Source organism: Pan paniscus, chromosome 3 (assembly GCF_029289425.2).
Source record: "Pan paniscus chromosome 3, NHGRI_mPanPan1-v2.0_pri, whole genome shotgun sequence".
Classification (NCBI taxonomy): domain Eukaryota; kingdom Metazoa; phylum Chordata; class Mammalia; order Primates; family Hominidae; genus Pan; species Pan paniscus.
In genome coordinates, this window is record NC_073252.2 from 73447336 (window position 1) to 73463825 (window position 16490).

At 41.0% G+C, this 16490-nt stretch overlaps 1 protein-coding gene across 4 annotated transcripts in view; it reads right to left on the reverse strand.

Annotated features, from left to right (window-relative positions):
• Positions 1 to 7765: 7765 nt before the first annotated feature.
• CRACD (capping protein inhibiting regulator of actin dynamics) overlaps positions 7766 to 16490 on the reverse strand; it is a 281450-nt gene continuing 272725 nt past the window's right edge. For all 4 annotated transcript variants that reach the window (XM_034958782.4, XM_034958784.3, XM_034958785.3 and 1 more), the window contains 3 exons: positions 14784 to 14974; positions 14088 to 14250; positions 7766 to 10727 (listed from right to left, as the gene is read on the reverse strand). In XM_034958782.4, coding sequence (XP_034814673.2) covers positions 10567 to 10727; positions 14088 to 14250; positions 14784 to 14974 — 515 coding nt within the window. In that variant the 3' untranslated portion in view covers positions 7766 to 10566. The remainder of the gene's footprint in view (positions 10728 to 14087; positions 14251 to 14783; positions 14975 to 16490) is intronic.

Sequence of the window (16490 nt, forward strand, 5' to 3'; positions counted from 1 at the left end):
TGTGAGATATTTGAAAATATTTTACCATTATACAGCATGTGTACTTATTTTATATTAAAGAAGATTATATTTTGGCTAAGAAACGGAAACTTGTCTACTACACTTGATTAGAGAACAACTATATTTTACTTCCCATAGGAATGACAGAAGCTTTTACAAGGAGTTAGAGAACAAAACACATCAATATAATTAGTAGCACTTTTGTTTAATTAGGTGTGATGGTTAACTTTATATGTCAGCTTGACTGGCTAAGGGATGCTCAGATAGCTGGTAAAACATTATTTCTGGGTTTGTCTGTGAGGCTGTTTCTGGAAAAGATGATTAGCATTTGAATTTGAATCAGTAGACTGAGTAAAGAAGGTCCTCCCTCACCAGTGTGCCAATGTCGGTGGCATCGTTCAATCTGATGAGGGCCTGAATAGAATGAAAAGGTAGAGGAGGGGAAAATGCTGTCTTCTTGCTGAGATGTATCCATCATCTGCTCCTGCCCTTGGACATCAGGGCTTCTGGTTCTGAAGCCTTTGGCCCACTCTCCTGGGTCTCCAGCATGCAAATGGCAGATAGTGGTACTTCTCAGCCTCCATAATCACTTAAGCCAATTTTCATAATACATCATCTCTCCTAATCGCTAGGTTTCTATGGAGAACCCTAATACATTAGGCTAATTTTATGTTTTTTTCTTTAAAAAAGCAAGATCCCAGCTGGGGGGCGGGGGGAGAAACAGAATATACTTGGTGGGTTAAAAACAGTCTTTATTACGTGAATTTGTCATTCATGGCAAAAGGTTTTCCAAGGCAGGATCTAGTTACCGAATTACGTTCCTTAGTTATTTTTAAATGAAGTACTAATGTAGAATAAAATAAACACACATATACCACACCCCCCACATAGTACAATTTCATGGTTATACATGGTGATTTCAGGCATTCATTGTTCCTAGCAATGCCCTTTCCTTAAAATTTTGATCTTTTGCGGGCAGCCAAGATGGCCGAATAGGAACAGCTCCGGTCTACAGCTCCCAGCGTGAGTGACACAGAAGACGGGTGATTTCTGCATTTCCATCTGAGGTACCAGGTTCATCTCACTAGGGAGTGCCAGAGAGTGGGCGCAGGACAGTGGGTGCAGCACAATGCGTGAGCCGAAGAGGGTGAGGCATTGCCTCACTCGGGAAGCGCAAGGGGTCAGGGAGTTCCCTTTCCTAGTCAAAGAAAGGGGTAACAAATGGCACCTGGAAAATCGGGTCACTCCCACACTAATACTGCGCTTTTGCAACGGGCTTAAAAAATGGCACACCAGGAGATTATATCCCGCACCTGCCTTGGAGGGTACTATGCCCACAGAGTCTCGCTGATTGCTAGCAAAGCAGTTTGAGATCAAACTGCAAGGTGGCAGTGAGGCTGGGGGAGGGGCACCTGCCATTGCCCAGGCTTGCTTAGGTAAACAAAGCAGCCAGGAAGCTTGAACTGGGTGGAGCCCACCACAGCTCAAGGAGGCCTGCCTGCCTCTGTAGGCTCCACCTCTGGGGGCAGGGCACAGACAAACAAAAAGACAGCAGTAACCTCTGCAGACTTAAATGTCCCTGTCTGACAGCTTGGAAGAGAGCAGTGGTTCTCCCAGCACGCAGCTGGAGATCTGAGAACAGGCAGACTGCCTCAAGTGGGTCCCTGATCCCTGACCCCCGAGCAGCCTAACTGGGAGGCACCCCCCAGTAGGGGCAGACTGACACCTCACACAGCCAGGTACTCCTCTGAGACAAAACTTCCAGAGGAACGATCAGACAGCAGCATTCGTGGTTAACGAAAATCCGCTGTTCTGCAGCCACCACTGCTGATACCCAGACAAACGGTCTGGAGTGGACCTCTAGCAAACTCCAACAAACCTGCAGCTGAGGGCCCTGTCTGTTAGAAGGAAAACTAACAAACAGAAAGGACATCCACACCAAAAACTCATCTGTACATCACCATCATCGAAGACCAAAAGTAGATAAAAACCACAAAGATGGGGAAAAAACAGAGCAGAAAAACTGGAAACTCTAAAAAGCAGAGCACCTCTCCTCCTCCAAAGGAATGCAGTTCCTCACCAGCAACGGAACAAAGCTGGACGGAGAATGACTTTGATGAGTTGAGAGAAGGCTTCAGACGATCAAACTACTCCGAGCTACAGGAGGAAATTCATACCAAAGGCAAAGAAGTTAAAAACTTCTTTGAAAAAAATTTAGACAAATGTATAACTAGAATAACCAATACAGAGAAGTGCTTAAAGGAGCTGATGCAGCTGAAAGCCAAGGCTCGAGAACTACGTGAAGAAAGAATGCAGAAGCCTCAGGAGCCGATGCAATCAACTGGAAGAAAGGGTATCAGCCATGGAAGATGAAATGAATGAAATGAAGTGAGAAGGGAAGTTTAGAGAAAAAAGAATAAAAAGAAATGAACAAAGCCTCCAAGAAATATGGGACTATGTGAAAAGACCAAATCTACGTCTGATTGGTGTACCTGAACGTGACAGGGAGAATGGAACCAAGTTGGAAAACACTCTGCAGGATATTATCCAGGAGAACTTCCCCAATCTAGCAAGGCAGGCCAACATTCACATTCAGGAAATACAGAGAACACCACAAAGATACTCCTCGAGAGGAACAACTCCAAGACACATAATTGTCAGATTCACCAAAGTTGAAATGAAGGAAAAAATGTTCAGGGCAGCCAGAGAGAAAGGTCAGGTTACCCACAAAGGGAAGCCCATCAGACTAACAGCTGATCACTCAGCAGAAACTCTACAAGCCAGAAGAGAGTGGGGGCCAATATTCAACATTCTTAAAGAAAAGAATTTTCAACCCAGAATTTCATATCCAGCCAAACTAAGCTTCCTAAGTGAAGGAGAAATAAAATCCTTTACAGACAAGCAAATGCTGAGAAATTCTGTCACCACCAGGCCTGCCCTAAAAGAGCTTCTGAAGGAAGCACTAAACATGGAAAGGAACAACCGGTACCAGCCACTGCAAAATCATGCCAAATTGTAAAGACCATCAAGCCTAGGAAGAAACTGCATCAACTAATGAGCAAAATAACCAGCTAACATCATAATGACAGGATCAAATTCACACATAACAATATTAACTTTAAATGTAAATGGACCAAATGCTCCAATTAAAAGACAAAGACTGGCAAATTGGATAAAGAGTCAAGACCCATCAGTGTGCTGTATCCAGGAAACTCATCTCACGTGCAGAGACACACATAGGCTCAAAATAAAAGGATGGAGGAAGATCTACCAAGCAAATGGAAAACAAAAAAAGGCAGGGGTTGCAATCCTAGTATTGGATAAAATAGACTTTAAACCAACAAAGATCAAAAGAGACAAAGAAGGGAATTACATAATGGTAAAGGGATCAATTCAACAAGAAGAGCTAACTATCCTAAATATATATGCACCCAATACAGGAGCACCCAGATTCATAAAGCAAGTCCTGAGTGACCTACAAAGAGACTTAGACTCCCACACAATAATAATGGGAGACTTTAACACCCCACTGTCAACATTAGACAGATCAACGAGACAGAAAGTTAACAAGGATACCCAGGAATTGAACTCAACGCTGCACCAAGCAGACCTAATAGACATCTACAGAACTCTCCACCCCAAATCAACAGAATATACATTCTTCTCAGCACCACACCACACCTATTCCAAAATTGACCACATAGTTGGAAGTAAAGCACTCCTCAGCAAATGTAAAAGAACAGAAATTATAACGAACTGTCTCTCAGACCACAGTGCAATCAAACTAGAACTCAGGATTAAGAAACTCACTCAAAACCGCTCAACTGCATGGAAACTGAACAACCTGCTCCTGAATAACTACTGGGTACATAATGAAATGAAGGCAGAAATCAAGATGTTCTTTGAAACCAATGAGAACAAAGACACAACATACCAGAATCTCTGGGACACATTCAAAGCCGCGTGTAGAGGGAAATTTATAGCACTAAATGCCCACAAGAGAAAGCAGGAAAGATCCAAAATTGACACCCTAACATCACAATTAAAAGAACTAGAAAAGCGAGAGCAAACACATTCAAAAGCTAGCAGAAGGCAAGAAATAACTAAAATCAGAGCAGAACTGAAGGAAATAGAGACACAAAAAACCCTTCAAAAAATTAATGAATCCAGGAGCTGGTTTTCTGAAAGGATCAACTAAATTGATAGACCGCTAGCAAGACTAATAAAGAAGAAAAGAAAGAAGAATCAAATAGACGCAATAAAAAAATGATAAAGGGGATATCACTACCGATCCCACAGAAATACAAACTACCATCAGAGAATACTACAAACACCTCTACGCAAATAAACTAGAAAATCTAGAAGAAATGGATAAATTCCTCGACACATACACCCTCCCAAGACTAAACCAGGAAGAAGTTGAATCGCTGAATAGACCAATAACAGGCTCTGAAATTCTGGCAATAATCAATAGCTTACCAACCAAAAAGAGTCCAGGACCAGATGGATTCACAGCCGAATTCTACCAGAGGTACAAGGAGGAGCTGGTACCATTCCTTCTGAAACTATTCCAATCAACAGAAAAAGAGGGAATCCTCCCTAACTCATTTTATGAGGCCAGCATCATCCTGATAGCAAAGCTGGGCAGAGACACAACCAAAAAAGAGAATTTTAGACCAATATCCTTGATGAACATTGACGCAAAAATCCTCAATAAAATACTGGCAAACTGAATCCAGCAGCACATCAACAAGCTTATCCACCATGAACAAGTGGGCTTCATCCCTGGGATGCAAGGCTGGTTCAATATACACAAATCAATAAACATAATCGAGCATATAAACAGAACCAAAGACAAAAACCACATGATTATCTCAACAGAGGCAGAAAAGGCCTTTGACAAAATTCAACAACCCTTCATGCTAAAAACTCTCAATAAATTAGGTATTGATGGGACATATCTCAAAATAATAAGAGCTATCTATGACAGACCCACAGCCAATATCATACTGAATGGACAAAAACTGGAAACATTCCCTTTGAAAACTGGCACAAGACAGGGATGCCCTCTCTCACCACTCCTATTCAACACAGTGTTGGAAGTTCTGGTCAGGGCAACTAGGCAGGAGAAGGAAATAAAGGGTATTCAATTAGGAAAAGAGGAAGTCAAATTGCCCCTGTTTGCAGATGACATGATTGTATATCTAGAAAACCCCATCGTCTCAGCCCAAAATCTCCTTAAGCTGATAAGCAACTTCAGCAAAGTCTCAGGATACAAAATCAATGTGCAAAAATCACAAGCATTCTTATACACCAATAACAGACAAACAGAGCCAAATCATGAGTGAACTCCCATTCACAATTGCTTCAAAGAGAATAAAATACCTAGGAATACAACTTACAAGGGAGGTGAAGGACCTCTTCAAGGAGAACTACAAACCACTGCTCAGTGAAATAAAAGAGGATACAAACAAATGGAAGAACATTCCATGCTCATGGGTAGGAAGAATCAATATCGTGAAAATGGCCATACTGCCCAAGGTAATTTATAGATTCAATGCCATCCCCATCAAGCTACCAATGACTTTCTTCACAGAATTGGAAAAAACTACTTTAAAGTTCATATGGAACCAAAAAAGAGCCCGCATCACCAAGTCAATCCTAAGCCAAAAGAACAAAGCTAGAGGCATCACGCTACCTGACTTCAAACTATACTACAAGGCTACAGTAACCAAAGCAGCATGGTACTGGTACCAAAACAGAGATATAGATCAATGGAACAGAACAGAGCCCTTAGAAATAACGCCACATATCTACAACTATCTGATCTTTGACAACCTGACAAAAACAAGCAATGGGGAAAGGATTCCCTATTTAATAAATGGTGCTGGGAAGACTGGCTAGCCATATGTAGAAAGCTGAAACTGGATCCCTTCCTTACACCATATACAAAAATTAATTCAAGATGGATTAAAGACTTAAACGTTAGACCTAAAACCATAAAAACCCTAGAAGAAAACCTAGGCATTACCATTCAGGACATAGGCATGGGCAAGGACTTCATGTCTAAAACACCAAAAGCAATGGCAACAAAAGCCAAAATTGACAAATGGGATCTAATCAAACTAAAGAGCTTCTGCACAGTAAAAGAAACTACCATCAGAGTGAACAGGCAACTTACAAAATGGGAGAAAATTTTCACAACCTACTCATCTGACAAAGGGCTAATATCCAGAATCTACAATGAACTCAAGCAAATTTACAAGAAAAAAACAACCCCATCAAAAAGTGGGCAAAGGACATGAACAGACACTTCTCAAAAGAAGACATTTATGCAGCCAAAAAACACATGAAAAAATGCTCACCATCACTGGCCATCAGAGAAATGCAAATCAAAACCACAATGAGATACCATCTCACACCAGTTAGAATGGCAATCATTAAAAAGTCAGGAAACAACAGGTTCTGGAGAGGATGTGGAGAAATAGGAACACTTTTACACTGTTGGTGGGACTGTAAACTAGTTCAACCATTGTGGAAGTCAGTGTGGCGATTCCTCAGGGATCTAGAACTAGAAATACCATTTGACCCAGCCATCCCATTACTGGGTATATACCCAAAGGACTATAAATCATGCTGCTATAAAGACACATGCACACGTATGTTTATTGCGGCACTATTCACAATAGTAAAGACTTGGAAGCAACCCAAATGTCCAACAATGATAGACTGGATTAAGAAAATGTGGCACATATACACCATGGAATACTATGCAGCCATACAAAATGATGAGTTCATGTCCTTTGTAGGGACACATGAAATTGGAAATCATCATTCTCAGTAAACTGTCAGAAGGACAAAAAACCAAACACTGCATGTTCTCACTCATAGGTGGGAATTGAACAATGAGAACACAAGGACACAGGAAGGGGAACATCACACTCTGGGGACTGTTGTGGGGTAGGGGGAGGGGGGAGGGATAGCATTAGGAGATATACCTAATGCTAAATGACGAGTTAATGGGTGCAGCACACCAGTATGGCACATGTATACATATGTAACTAACCTGCACATTGTGCACATGTACCCCAAAACTTAAAGTATAATAATAATAAAATTAAATTAAAAAAAAAAAAAAGCTAAGTAGGGTCAAGCCTGGTTAGTACTTAGATGGGAGACCTCCTTGGAATACTAAGTGCCGTAGGTTTAAGAAAAATATGCAAAATATTTTAAAAATAAATAAAATTAATTCAAGTTATACATACTAAAAAAAAATTTGATCTTTTGCTCATCTTGGAATGGGTTTTTTTTTGCATTAATTTTGATTTTTTTAAAATACTGCATCAAAATAGTATTTCTCTTGATTACTGAGTTTTCTGGCAGCCAAGGCAAGTGCTCACATGCCTAACTCACTTTTCATTTCACCAAGGTCTGGCCCTTTAAGTCAGTATGTCTGATGTGTGGCCATAAGCTGCAGTTCTCACGTGCTCTCAGCTGCTGCTTCTGCTGCTGCTGCTGGTGAGTAGCCCATGCTGTGAGGTCGCTGTACAATCCTTGTGTCTGAGACCCAGACCATTCAATTCCAAGTTAGGATTGAGACAAACATTTTATTTGCCCCCGTTCATTATTTTTCTCTAAAAATACCTAGGAAAAAAAATGTAATAAAACACTTTAAAGTTGTTCTTGTTCAACAAAAGTTATGTAAATATAATGAGATTGTTTTGCAGTTGGTCATCGAAATCACATTCCATCAGTGCCGAAGATCTCATGGGTATTTTTTATTGAAAGATCTTTTCCCTTCAATAATGGACATTTTACATTAAAACTTTATACAACTAAAATATCCAAATTATATTAAAATCACACTAAGGTATTTTCATTAAGAAGTCTCTGCTTTACTGTTGGTAAAAATATTGTAAGACACTTGTAACTAATGTTTCTGCTTTAAAATAAGCAATTAAACTAAACGTCACAAGAAGAGACAATACATACTATACATTTGCAGATAACCGGCTAAATGATAATAGTAATAATGTCTGTGTAAGAATCAATTGCACTTGAAAAATTAAAAAAGTAAACAAAAAACCCTCTAGTTTTATATATAAGTCTATGAACAGAGGTTAATCATCTATAACCTTGCCAGGAGAAGTGTATGTTTGTTTAAATAAAAAAAAAAAAAAGCTTGCATTTAACATAGTAATCATTCATTAAAAAAAAAACTTGAACTTTTTATATGTTTTTACAGAATTCCCCATAGTTTGTTGCTCAGAAGACTACTAAAGCAAAATAACACTTCATTGGTATTTAGTGCAAATTTGGGGTGATTTTGAAATGAAATGTTAAACATGTACCCTTTAGAAGCTGTTAGAAGTAAGTACTGTGACTGCCCTTTCTTCAGTATACTCTTCTTTTAAAGACTTTGATGGAAAAATTTTAACTGAGGTATTTCGCCTATTTTGTTTGGGCACAGTGATATCCCAGCCAATACAAAGATGACACATCTACAATTTTTTGTAACTGATCTTAGTTCCCCACCTGTTCCCTGCCATAATTGGGATATTGTCCAAAGCTGACAGGATGAAAGAAAAAGTCAATTCAGAAGAATTACTGTAGCATTATCATTCCAGGGCTGTAGGTGGAAAGATTCCCATTAAAAAGTGTTATATTAGTGAGGAAATCATTGGAACTAATAAATGCCTACATATAAGATTTAGAAATGAACATTAGTATGGAAGACGTGCAGTGAAATACTAATTGCTTGCCATAGCAATAAAAAAAGGTTACATTGATTTTTAACAGTCTGAAGGTCCAGTATATATGATATTAAATCCAACTTGCAAGAGTACAACTATCCACTTGACCACACATGCCAGCTGCTACAGTGAGGCTGAGCTATTGTTTCTAGAAAGAAAATGGTTTCTACATGGTAAATAACTTTGCCATCATCCTTTATTTAAGGTACATGGTAGAATAACAGCACATTGCATACTGAGCGAGCATAAAGGAAAGTAATGATGGATACTTAATAAAGCATGTTTTTGTAGGAGAGGAAAAAGGATGTAATTCCCTCTGCACAGAGCAAAGGATGTGTACCTATATTTTGGAGTAAGAATCTAAGAAAAGGGGACTATGCCAACACTATGAAATATAAGGTTAGCACCAGCAATATGTGAGTTTGCTAGTATGTCTATGTTTCATGTAAATTTAGGGCAATAAAAGTGAATATATGTGGCTTTTAAACTGCCAAGTCCCTTCTTTGTATGCACATGTGTATGATGATAAAAAGGCCACTTAAAACTCAGATGTTTTTTAAAGGTAGCAAGGTGAATGCTCAAAATTAGAAATGCTACTGGACATGTGACTCTAAATATGAATTACTCAATTATAGTAAAGAAAAGACTTTCTGCAGGAAGTCCTTATTACAAAGGCTCCAAATCTTGGCTTCCTGTTTATTTTCCCTAAAGACCAAAGGGAATTTTCAAACATGTGATGTCAATAACCTGTTGCTTCTTGTAATAAATGGCTGGCTTGGGGGGTTGTTTTATTATTTTTCCTGTCTCACTGTTGCTTTTTGAGTGAATGAGCCTCCCCTTCGAAGTCTGAAAAACTAGATTGCATTAGGATCAGTGTTTCTCACAGTTCTTAACCTTTGGGATCTATCAGAACTGACCCGAAGAGTTTTTGCCAGAATACATATTCTTGGCCCAGTCCCCACAGGCTCTGATTGAGTAGGCCCTAGGAGGGAGCCTACACATCATAAGAACTACTGCCCTAGACGGAGATTCTCAGAGACAGAAAGTGAACTTGTAGCTCTGATCTAGAATTGTCTTTCTTCACTACATTAAATTAAAATGTTCCCTGGGAGCCAACTGGGCCAAATGCTTCACATGTCCTTAAGGAGGGTATTGGAATAACAGGGCCCCACACTATGAATCCACAGTGCGGTAAAAATGTGAATGGATGTGCCTTCTGGGTTACAGCTTCAGAGTAGGGAAAACTCATGAAAACTAACATGGGCACAGTTGGGTGCCAGAATGTTCCTTGTGATTCCCAATTACTCACTGCATTCAGGAGAATGGGTGTTCTTGCTTTTAGCTAGATATGATCCTTTCACCATTACTGTAGAAAGGATAAACATTCCCAGACATATGGTAGAGTAAATGTTTTGGACAAAGAAAATTAGTGCATAGAATCAAAAAACCATTACAAAAGGTTGGCAAAAGTACATGTTCTGAATGGTGTGTGGGTGGGTGTGTGTGCAAGGCCATGAAATGGGCATGGCAGGCTCTCACGAGTTCTTAGCTTAGAGATTTTGCTTCATGTGGTCCTGTGGACGGAATTTTCTCTTGAGAACTAGGAGGAGCTCGAGGCACCAGGACCTAGGGTTGTGCAAATCCACTCTTTACAATGAACACCACCAGTTCAGTTTCTAAACATTATTTTGGAGCCTATAAAACATGCTTCTTTTCCCTAGCTTGATTTCTTTACCCCATATAAAAAATAAATAAATAAAAAGGGCAAGAGAGGAGCCAATAACTGGCAGTAGGGATGGGTGAGAGTCACTCTTTACTTAATAATCTGTGGACAGTCGCTCCAAGCCTTTGCTTTTCTTTTGGCCAAAGCCAGCCAGGCTGGTTCTGTTGACACGGGGGCAGCATCCGGGGTGGAAAACCTCTTGGTGACTTCTTTTACCAGCGGTGCTGGGGGAGCCGAGTCGGAGATCTCCACTGGATTTTGTTTTGAAGGAAAAGGAAAAAGTAAGTTCACAGCCACATTACAAATTTTCTTTTTAATTAACAGATAAACTATGTATTTATCACGACAAACTGTATTTGTCATGTACAACATTGTTTTGAAATATGTATACATTGTGAAATAGCTAAATCTAACTAATTAAAATATACAAAACCTCACAGTTATCATTTTTATGGTGAGAGCATTTAAAATCTACTCTCTTAGGTCTCTTGAACGTATTCCTCTTATCTAACTGAAATTTTGTATCCTTTGATGAACATCTCTCCAACACCGCCCACCCCAGCCATATTTTGATTTATCAGAAGTGTGAGACTGAAAAAAGAAAACCCAGTGAAACACAGAGAGGCAAATTCCTGGACTCCCTCAGTGAGGAGAATGAAGGAAAGCAAGCTATGTGTTTATAACTCTTGCACACAGAATTACAACAACCAAAGTAGTTAGTTCTAATTTCAAAGAATTTCCAGAAGCCTAATCTATATAAAGAAGCTATGCCTGCATGATAACCAGTCAATTCCATGAAGAAAAAGATCAACCCAGCCGACTGGATCTGGTGAGGTTAAAAGCTACCTTCCTGGCCAGGCGTGGTGGATCACGCCTGTAATCTCAGCACTTTGGGAGGTCAAGGAGGGAGGATCACTTGAGGTCAGGAGTTCGAGACCAGCCTGGCCAACATGGTGAAACCCCGTCTCTACTAAAAATACAAAAAGTAGCCAGGCTTGTTGGCAGGTGTCTGTAATCTCAGCAACTTGGGAGGTTGAGGCAGGAGAATCACTTGAACCCCGCAGGCAGAGGTTGCAGTGAATCGACATTGCACCACTGCACTCCAGCATGGGTGACAGAGAGAGACTCTGCTTCAAAAAAAAAAAAAGCTACCGTCCCCACAAAAGCATCCACTGGGTGCTTCTACCTCTGAGTCTCACAGATCCTGCCAGCTCCCATGTCATACTTGTCTCACAGTTCTTTGCACCGTATCACTTTATCAGAGTGTATAGGCTTCTTAATGTGAGAGGGTGCTTGTCTTATCTTTGAGTCATAAATAGTGCCTATGGCAATGGCTTACACATATGCTTCTAGAACTCAGGAAATACTGACTGAGAAGACAAATACTTCAGAACAAAGACTTGCTTTATTAAGCTAGAGCCACTCTTGAGTTGCATTAATCCTTTAGTACTTCTGAGAAATCAGGCAGAGAAAGATTTGACCTCTTTGACTTTGGGGCTTTCACTTTATTTTGAAAAAAACTCATTCTCTGTCTTTTTCTCACTCTTTCTCTTTCTGGTTCTAACAGGTAGAACCCTTAATTCCTATAAGTAAAATCAAATGACATAATGCCTGCGGTTCTTAAGAAATTACACAGCATTCTAAAGTGGTTTTCAAATATAAAGCTTTGGGCCAGGCATGGTGGCTCACGTCTTTAATCCCAGCACTTTGGGAGGCCGAGGTGGGCGGATCACTTGAGGTCAGGAGTTCGAGATTAGCCTGGCCAACATGGTGAAACCCTGTCTCTGCTAAAAATACAAAAATTAGCTGGATGTGGTGGCGTGTGCCTGTACTCCCAGCTACTTGGGAGACTGAGGCAGAAGAATTGCTTGAACCCAGGAGGCGGAGGCTGCAGTGAGCCGAGATGGCGCCATCACACTCCAGCATGGGCAACAGAGCAAGATTCTGTCTCTCCCTCAAAATGCCAAACAAAACTAAAAAACAAATATAAAGCTTCCCTCCGTCACCAGTAGTAAATATATCTTTAATAGTAAGACCTCTTAATATCTCTTGACCTCAGGTAGCCAAGGCATAGAAAAGCCTGGGTCTAGAGATTAGACGCCCTTTGGGGAATAGTGGAGCCTAGTGGGGAAAAGAGATGCCCTATTAATCACTGGTAGGGAGCCTGTTCAGAGTCATCCATCCTTCAAGTGATTGGTAATAAGGAGATAGTTGGATACATTACATCATTTTACCTTTTAACCGAATAAAGAATATTTTCTAAATGTGTACATCTCTTACATGTTATGAACATATAAAAACTGCTGTTGTTAATTAACATCAAAGACACTGTGCTGAGAAACTTTACTCTGTAAAGCCACAGACTATCAGAAACCTGCTGCGTGAAATCACATCAGTGAGAACAGACCATCTCACTTTTGCCTGGAGCTTCTGAGCCACGTGTCACCATCACAGAGATGCAGTTTCCATTTCCAACCCGGGTGCGGAGCTCCTGGTAGTGGTTTTCAGATACAACATTTTACACATTTATCTTTTCTGTTTTTGTTGTTTTTGAGACAGTCTGTCGCTCAGGCTGGAGTGCAGTGGCACGATCTCGGCTCACTGCAACCTCCACTTCCTGGGCTCAAGCAATCTTCCCACCTCAGCCTCCCAAGTAGGTGGGACTACAGGCATGCACCACCACACCTGGCTAATTTTTGTATTTTTAGTAGAGACGGGGTTTCGCCATGTTGCCCAGGCTAATATCGAACTCCTGGGCTCAAGCAATCTGCCTGCCTTGGCCTCCCAAAGTGCTGGGATTACAGGCATGAGCCACCATACCTGGCCCACATTTATCTTTCTTTTCTGTATTTTTAAAATTGATATATATATACACCATACTTGTATATATTTTGGGGGTACATGTGGCATTTTAATACATACAAATAATGTGTAATGATCAATCAGGGTAAGTTGGATATCCATGACCTCAAACATTTCAAACATTTAACTTAACTTTGTAGTTTTAAAGGAAACAGGAGCCTGAGCAAACGTTTCAGCTCAGTCTTGATATTATCTCCTTTAGGACACCATGGCTTTGATTTGACTTATTAAAATGCTACTCCATTTAAATTTTACCTAAACTTCAGCCTTTACCCCAAGTCCTGCTATAATTTTGTCTTTTCTCTTGTTTAGAAGGTTCTTCTGTAAGTTAATAAACCCAACTTTGTCAGAATATAGGCAGAGGGTGCTGGAGATGGCTCATACTGCCGTGCTAAACGTTCACAAATGTAGTGAGCCAGCTGACACCATATTGGTGTAATAGCTTTGAACAGGCCATGGTGGGAGTATTTACACTGAGAAATTGAAGATGCTCCAAACAGAGGTCTCTCTACCCCCTCAAGAGCTAACTGTTAAATATTCACCAACACACCACTGATAGTGGGTGAGCTCCTGGTGGTCTTTATCAAATGAGCTTAATCAGTGTCAACGTTTATGAATGAGGTTATCAGATAGCCTGTGCTTTGAAATGCCTGAGGTGCTCTGCTAGTCATTACACTGTAGGATATAAAGCACGCTCTACAAAGAGAAACCTGGAACTACAGTTACAAAGCAAAGGACCTGCTCTCTACCTGTCACAGACGTAGGAAGAGTGTTGGCCTTTTTCAGCTGTTCTCTGCGCTCAAGCCTGGACACTGCAGTCTCGGGCCTCTTCTCTTCTGGCAGAGCAGTGGACTTGTGCAGGGAACCTGCTCTGCTGACACTGCTGCTTCCAGGCTGCACGCTGACACTGACCTGCGTGGGCAGAGACAGTCATGGGAAGCATGTTTTCAACCTAAGACATGGAAAGACTGACCCTGCAGGCCTTCGGGGCCTCTGCCTGCCAGCCCCTGACCTCTGCTTCCAACGGTGGGCTGGATTACATGTATGAGCCATGTACGCTCAACCACAGCTTCCGGTGAGGGAGCAGCTCAGAGCCAGTGTGCCTAACAGGGAAAGTTACTTTCCCAGAAGAGCCTCATCAAACTGATTATAACATCTGGCCACAGTTTCCTTGCAAAATGTTTGTGTTTCTCATGTAACTTGTATATCACTGCTGTAAGCATATCGTGGATTATGGCAAATCAGGTTAACCTAAGAGCATAAACAAACCAAACCCAGTTTCACACTGAAAACGCTTCCCTGGTTTAATGGTGGTCAGTTTATTTACTGCTTGGCCCTCTCTAAGTACTTTCCACCAGCCCAGCTAGCCTTTTTTGTATCCTTGTGACTGAAAAGAGAACCAAGCTCAGGAAAGCAAAATCACAGCTGAAGCCCAGGATACTCACATTTTCTTTGGAGAGCTTTTCTGCCTGTTTGGCCTCTCTGGCTTGCTTTCTCTCCTCCCGCGTCGCCTGCTGCTCCCGAAACCCCTTTTGCTTTTGCAGTGCTAACGTTATCCACAGCGGCTGAGCAGTTTCCACTTTCTCTGTAAGTTTGGAGCCATCTAAGGAGTGTCTGCTCTGAAGCATCGGCTTCTCTGTGGGGAATAAGACAAAGGCCGGTTTGCAGTGAACTTAACCGCGGACTTATCTCAGTTCCTCACCCCCTAAAACTTGTGACATATTAATAACCCTATGGCATATTCAGCTGGCCCCTTCCTAGCACAAGCTCTATGCTGATGCCTGAGTGGCTCCACTGGGTGGGAAGGTAACATGTTTGATCACCAGAAAAACAAGGGCATTTGTCTTCCCTAGAAATGGAAGAAGTTACTCTGTTAGAAAAAAACTCAAATAAATCTCCAGGGTCATAACATCTCAGGCCTCCAGGGGATCCAGATAGGTATTTGGTTCGTTGTTCTTTTTTAAATTCATTCCTTTTTTTTTGTTGTTTGACAGAGTTTTGAACTGTCACCCAGGCTGGAGCAGTGGTGCAATCTCGGCACATTGCAACCTCTGCCTCCTGGGTTCAGGCAATTCTCCTGCTTCAGCCTCGTGAGTAGCTAGGACTACAGGCGCCTGCAACCACACCTGGCAAATTGTTGTATTTTTAGTAGAGACGGGTTTTCACCATGTTGGCCAGGCTGGTCTCGAACTCCTGACCTTAAGTGATCCACCTGCCTTGGCCTCCCAAGGTGCTATGATTATAGGCGTGAGCCATTGCACCTGGCCCTAATTCATTGCTTTAAATGAAATTTATTTTTAGCCATGGAACCATTTTTTCCCCTCAAAGAACATACTACGTGGAACTCCAATGTTGGAAAGATGAAAAAGGGGCACTACTCTGCCTAATGGGGAAGCTGAAGAACACTGTGGGAAGCCCATGATTTTGGTTCACTGCACTCATTTAATAGATGTGAGTACTCCAGCCACCAAGTGCCATGCCCATGGTCACTCAGCAGTTAGTACACAGGCTTCTGAAGCTAGAACATAGGCCTTCTGACTTCCATCTCTGTTTTTCTTGTGGTTGACTGTCTCACCTATGTAATTGGGGGTAAATACCTCACAGGAGGTTCGTGTGACAGGTTGAGCACTAGGCTCTGAAATTGAGCAGACCTGGATTTGATCTTTGATGATCTTACAAAAACTACTTAACTTCTCTAAGCTTTAGTTTTCTAATCTAGAAAGTGGAGATGATAATGTCTTATTGGGTTGCCATGAAAATTAAAAGATCCTGGCAACCAGAACATTTACAACAGTTCTTGGCAAATCCTGGTCACTCTACAAAAGTGAGCTGTTCTTATATGCCTATGAGACAAGAATCTCCTTTTCCCTCAAGTAAAAATTATGCATGTTCAGAGATAATCAGTTATTGAATCTCTTATTATCTCAAAGGAAAGGAGCTCACTATAGTATTGTTTTTGAAATCCAATAGAAGTTTACACTTTGGTAGTCCAGAACCTTACTTCCAGGGCTCTCAGTCAACTGGATTTTATATCGTATTCCAGGATGAAAAGAAAGAGCAGTGATGAGAAAATAAATTCAAATTAGAAATTCAAGCAAAAAGGGCAGGGGGCAGATTCTGCTTATTTTTCTATATTCTTTAGATCTACAATG